At 50.3% G+C, this 6,309-nt stretch overlaps 1 protein-coding gene across 1 annotated transcript in view; it reads left to right on the top strand.

Annotated features, from left to right (window-relative positions):
• LOC104076091 (CUGBP Elav-like family member 5) overlaps nucleotides 1-5,473 on the top strand; it is a gene marked incomplete at both ends in the record, with an annotated part of 9,531 nt that extends 4,058 nt beyond the window's left edge. The window contains 3 exons of the mRNA XM_009576819.1: nucleotides 3,540-3,668; nucleotides 4,256-4,335; nucleotides 5,327-5,473. Coding sequence (XP_009575114.1) covers nucleotides 3,540-3,668; nucleotides 4,256-4,335; nucleotides 5,327-5,473 — 356 coding nt within the window. The remainder of the gene's footprint in view (nucleotides 1-3,539; nucleotides 3,669-4,255; nucleotides 4,336-5,326) is intronic.
• Between the last annotated feature and the right edge of the window lie 836 nt (nucleotides 5,474-6,309).

Raw genomic sequence — 6,309 nt, 5'->3', positions numbered from 1 at the left:
CTGGGCTGTATGAAATGAAAATAACTGTGAAAAAATCTTTCTCTTATGTTGTCAGTGACTTCACCGCCTTCTAATATTGCCGTTCTGGGCATTCAGAAAAGATTCAAAACCAATAGGTGTGTTTCCTTATATTTGCCTTTACAGCTTGAGTCCCTAAGGTATCACAGTTTTAACCTGTTCTGCATAGCCAGGAAGGCTGGCATTTTTTTCTTCCAAATTCAAAAACGAAAAGCTGAAATTCCCACATAGACACAGGACTTCCAAAATGTTCCGTTAGTGAGCCCTGTCAGACAACAGAAGCCCTGCAGTAAAACTGCAAGAATGGAGACTAGCATCCACTGTTTCAATGGACCTTTCCCGAAGTGCAGGGTAAAGAGAAATGCTTTTGATCCAACAGAAACGGTATGAGGATGAAACCGCAAGAATTATCCAGGAAATTTCAAGGCCCTCTGAAGGAGAAAACAACTAGTAACTCATAGTTTATTGCTGATTTGATTGCAAGTTGACAAGGTTCCTTTTCGTTCAGTGCCTCCATTGCAAAGTTGTGGCCTCTTGCATCCCTTAGACTGTTACTTGGCAGAGACTTAAGCTTTGGGTGGCTGTGGTAACCATCAGGTCTTTGCACTGAATTAGTCATCAGCCAAAACTGGAATCACTTATCTAACCTCCACTGGTTACCTGCTATTCTTCCGCAAAAACCTCACTTTACACAAAATCAGATCCAGAAGCAAAAGGCCAATGTTACAAAAGAAACATTACGTCTGTGTAGCTGTGTGTTCCCTCCACCTAGAGTTCCAGCTTTTTTAATTTCTAATATAACTGACTTTCGAGTTGTCTTGACACCCCCCCGCTACCCTGACCCAAACAGCCAGACAGCCTGCTGGGGTCCCTAAAGAGCAAGGCAAGACATCAAGTGCATTTCTGGCTGTTAAATCTTAGTCCACAATTATTTGCTTGTTAGTTCAAAGAACAAAGGTTTATTTTACAGCATCTGAAGTCAGTACAAATATTTCCCAGTGTGTTTCTCTCCTTTGTTGATGTGGTTTTTGAGGAACTCCTGCTGTGTTTGCAGTCCAAAGGCCGCAGCATGGTGCACATATCTGAAATAAGGCCTGGCTGCAGCTGCAATATAGATTTAGGGTAGAGGAAGGGGCAACACTGCAGAGCTCAAGTGTCCCCTCCCATAGCCAAACTGGGATCCCATACGGCACCAGGTGATGTTAATAGGAGCACAGAGCTACTGCTCCTTTAGTTTCCATTCTCCTCTCCACCTCCCAGTAAATATGTTCCTGACCAGTCCCATTTTTTTTCCACTCCCCTTCCAGTCAGATTTTTCACCTTCTCTATGTGCTATTTTTTGGCTGGTTTGCCCGCCAGCATTTCTGAGCTGGCCCTTGGGTGGGGGCCGATGCTGTCTTACTGCTAAGCTGTGCAGCCCCTGGTTTATGAGCTCCTGTGCCTTGGCTGGGGATTACTGGGCATCGCCAGAGCACTAAATTTTGGATGGACTCAATCGGTTGAAATAGCGTCTCCAAAATGCAACCATTGTCATGCAGGTGCATGTAGAAAGAATCACAAGGAAAATGGAAGGGAGTGAAATTCCCACAGGTTTAGTTATCCAGGGAATCATGAAAACGGGGAAGCTGTGAAATTTGACCTTTAAAAAATACACAAGGCCATATATTTCAGCCACTTCCTGTGATATAAATCAGGAGTATCTGTTTGGGACTGGGTAAGAGCCTTAGATGCAGCACTTTTAACCCTTTATCTGTGGTGGATCGAAGTGCCATCTGTGTTGCATGTAGTGGAGAGCTGTGCCTGCAAGAACTTGTGCTTGGGCTCTGTGGGGTGGTGCAGCCATACAAAGCGGCTCCCTGTGGTGTCTGCACGGTGGAAGAGTGCATCTGCCTGCACATCCCTCTTGCTCACCGAGGAAGTTTGTTTCGGAAGGCACCTGCTGGGTCTGGGGCAATGTGCAAGCATGTTCTTGTGCATGCGTGAGCCTATGTGCTGTGTGTGCACATCTGATTTTCTGCAAGGGATCAGTGGCACGTGTAGATACCTCCTGCATGTGTTCCCAAGTGTGTCTGTACGTGGCAGAGCAGCGGGAGGGAGGCAGCTTGCTTACTTACCTGGGTGGGAACCATCCTCTAAGCCAAGGGGAGCAAGGAAGGGGCTGGGGTGGGGGCTTTGCCGGCAGTGTGAATGTGTAATGTGTCATCCATTCCTGCCATACGTACACACCACCACCCCTGCAGCTTGCTCTGCTGCTGTAGCTCCAAGACCTGTTGTTTTTCAGGTCACTGCACTCTCGAACAGATAGCAGCTTCCTTGCTATTTTCCCTGACGCACGTCACATTACATTGGTTTTGTTTGAAGCCGGCCCCTCTGATCCTGTCGCTAACAATAAGGAATCCTTTCTCACTGCTGCTCCCAAGCCATATCCTGACACATTCGCTCCTATGGGTCACGTCCCCCCATGCATCTTTGGGGCAGTGGGGGAGGGTTACCTCTGTAGCTGGCACAACTGGCTCCTTGCAAAAATGGAGATTGAGCTGGCATTTAGGCTGGGATTTTAATGTTGTGCTATTTTAATAGCTGTTCACAGCAATCTGTGGAGGATGTTGCCCCAGCCACTGTTGTGTTTGTGTTTGGATGGCATCAGGCTCTGTGATGGGCCCGTGTGTACTGACGGGGGTAGAGGAGGGAAGAAAGCACCGTGCACCTTTCTTCCCACTTCCACACTTGGCCATCCCAACAAAACCATAATCCTGACTTGTCTGTTCTGATGGAGGAACCCAGAAGGACCCTGAGCTCAAAGCTGGATGCGTTGGCCAGCCTTCCAGCCCCCTGCCAGTGTGACATGGGTACAAAATGACCTTGGAGAGTGGGGAGTGGGGACCACAGAGCTGTTTGTTGGCCTTCACCCAACTGTCTTGCATTTGGCTGATCCTGTGGTGAGGCAAATTGGGACCCAGGATACCAGGGTTTATTCCAGGCCTTAGAGGACAGCTCGGTAGACATACTGATTAGACTGGGGTAGGGAAGGGCAAATTGAAGCTAAGATGCTTGGTTACATAGCAGCTGTAGAAACAGTGATCTTGGAGAGAACGAAGAGGAAACAGAAGCCAAGGGTCCTGGAATTTATTCACTCTGCCTGGGTTGGTCTGCTGTATTTCCTAAGGTACCTCTTGGACTTCACATATTGTTCAATAAGGGTATAATTGCCCAGGCAGCTTTTCTTATTACCATTTGTATTGGATCGTTCAAAGGAAAGGGCTAATGAATAGAAGGAAATTATTAATCTTTTGTTTTCCTTTGGGGAGGGGAGGACAGGGGAAGCCACAGAAACTTTTGCAGGTGTGAGGAGCTTGGGAGGACCCTGCATACTCACCTCTGGAAGCATTTCAGCCAACAGCAAATCATTTCCATGCCAGGCATGTTTTCAACATTAGGCTGTTTTGTGCTTAAGTGTCCCTATCCTCCTGCTTTGGACTGTAAGCCTCATAGAAGGTTGATGTTTCTGTGTTTGCCCCTAGGGGACAGGAAGCTCTTTGTGGGCATGTTAAATAAGCAGCAGTCTGAGGATGACGTGCTCCGGCTCTTTGAACCATTTGGGGTCATTGATGAATGTACGGTGCTCCGTGGACCTGATGGTAACAGCAAAGGTGTGAACCCCTCTGTGTGTCGTGCCCTTTCTCCCTGCTCTTCAGGTAGCGCTCACCTGCCTCACCACCTGGGCCTCCTTTCCACTGGGGCACTTAGTCCCCCGCCCCATCTTTAGGGGGACCCGTCTCACAGCCAGGCATTCGGAGCAGGGCAGGAGGAGTTGGCTGCTGCATGGAAAGATTGGGGAAGATGGGCAGAGACCCAGGTGAAAGGAGGGGAAGCAGAGCACGATGTGTAGCTGAGTTACCAGGATCACTAGTGAGCCTGTTGGCTCAGTCTGGGTATGCAATTTGAAATGTTTGTACACACAATTCGGAGTGCATAGAGAACTTGGGGAAGAGGTAATCAGGGGCAAGGGTAGAGACGGTGGCATCATCTATAGAGTATATTATCGAAGTAACAATTTGAGACCCTTCTAGGATAGAGGACTTGGGATGAGTCATCCTTTTTGTTTCTTGCTTTCTTGGGGTGGCTTTCCTTTGCCCTGCTTGAGATCCAGATACTGTCTCTTGTGTGATGATGCAAGGGGCACTTTCACAGCAGTCCTGTCACTGCAATCTTCTGTGCTCTTTCTGTCCCTTTCCAGGCTGTGCTTTTGTAAAGTTCTCATCCCACACAGAGGCTCAGGCAGCAATCCACGCACTCCATGGCAGCCAGACAATGCCCGTGAGTATAAGGCCAGGGTACCTACCCTCTTCCTAATCCTCTTCCCATCACCCTCTTGCAGGGACCTCCCCTCACTGTCCAAAACCATGACAGGTTCAACTGCAGTTTCCAGCTCGTATGGTTGCGGGAGGTGGGAGGTGTGTGTGTGCACACAGTCTTTGGGAACCATCCTGTCTCCTGGGCTGGTGTGTGTATCTATGTCTGTCCAGACTGGTAGTGACAGCACTTACAGCTATAAAGGCTAAATAAAAGAGAGCCAAGAACCAGGCCATGAATTTGTCTTGGAGACAGCTACCTGGAGTAGCTCAAAACTGAGCAGGGTTTTTGCAAGCTAACAATTCAGCAACGTGAGCAGTCAGGACTCCAGTGTCTGAGCACACTCCCCACCTTCTCTTATTTAGGCAGTAGAGGAGGCCTCTGGGGCAGGCTGGGTGTGGATGGGAACGCTTTGTGCATTGTGTGGGGTTGTGTAGCTGCAACTGTGCCTTCTTGTGCAAGTGGAGTTGTGATCTTGTCTCTCACAATCTCTAACCTGGATTGGGGCACCTTGTGGGCCGGATAGTGCATTGCTGCAGCAGGGGTATTTCCAGCTGCCAGGAACTGCTCTGCATATCCAGCCAAGCTCATGGTGGTGGAAAGATGGTGTTTGTGGCTGACAATGTCCTGGGTGTTCCTGGCTGCATTGTCACCTGGTGAATGCAGCCAGGGATGTGTACACTCACGGTGCAGCTGTGCAAGGCCCAGGGTGTGAGGGGAAGGGCGGGAGAGGGAAGGGTTGGATGGATGGATGGATGGATGGGGAAGGGCACAGCCCAGCTTCCAGGCAGCTCCCGAACACTTTCACGCCAATATTTGCTCTTCTGCTCCTCTTCCCGCTCCTCTCTGCTGCCTGTTCTGCCCCATCCCACCTTGCCTGACTGCTGACTCTCTGGCTGTCCCGCGGCCGCTTCTCCCCCTGCCTCCTCTCTCTGTCTCCTCTCTCTGTGCCTAGGGTGCCTCCTCCAGTCTAGTGGTGAAGTTTGCTGACACAGATAAGGAGAGGACCCTCCGTCGTATGCAGCAAATGGTGGGGCAGCTGGGGATATTCACTCCATCTCTCACCTTGCCGTTCAGCCCATACAGCGCCTATGCGCAGGCTGTGAGTATCGCGCGTGTGTGTGTGGGGAAAGGCTGCCCGCTTGGCTATGGGGCAACACCATACCTGGGCTGGGAGACCACAAACGGGTCTCTGTAACAAACACGTCAAAGCTTTCCGGCACGTGGGAGTTGTTCCTGGCTTCAGGTTCTCCAGTCAGCAGCCTAGTCTTTGTGCATTTCTCTCCTGGAAGGGGTGACAGGAGAGAGCTGGGACCTTCTCAAAGTGAGGCTGGATTTCTCTGATGTGGTGTAGACTGGCAGAGGTGTCTGGGAACAGGTCAAGCATGACCCAGTGTTTTTCTGTCTTGTTTTGAGGACAGCTCAGAGCCACGATTCCTGGGTGATGTCTGCCAGACATGGCAGTCTGCCAACTTGTGAACTCTTCCTCTGGGTCTATGGCACAAATGTGGGTCTCTCTTTGGTTTTGGAGCACCGCGAGAGCCCTGGGCCCAGCTTCATCTGTTTATTTCTCTGCTGAAATTCTGAGGAGGGCCCTAGTCCCCCTAGTGCTGTCCTTGGCTCCCAGGGTTTTCCCTCTTGGCTAGTGTGACTGGGGGGTTTGCAGGATGCTGGAGAGGGAGCAGTGGGTAGCAGAGGGTCAGAGGTGTTTCAGCAGTCTCGCCTCCTCTGGCAAGACGCCTCCTCTGGCAAGACTGGCTGTGCTTTGGATCTTCGTGAGAGAACCTCATTGCCTTGGAGCGATGGTGGTGACTGCCATTGATGTTTGAGGTAGGTCCCAAGCCCAACAAGTCCCGGTTCAGCTGTGGTGGAGCATCTTTTGGGTCTTCTTCTTGACTGTCACTTTCAGGTCTCTGCTACCAAGTATAAAGCCCACGG

This window comes from Fulmarus glacialis, unplaced genomic scaffold (genome assembly GCF_000690835.1).
Source record: "Fulmarus glacialis isolate BGI_N327 unplaced genomic scaffold, ASM69083v1 scaffold39774, whole genome shotgun sequence".
Taxonomy (NCBI): Eukaryota; Metazoa; Chordata; class Aves; order Procellariiformes; family Procellariidae; genus Fulmarus; species Fulmarus glacialis.
This window is presented reverse-complemented; position numbering and strand designations above follow the sequence as displayed.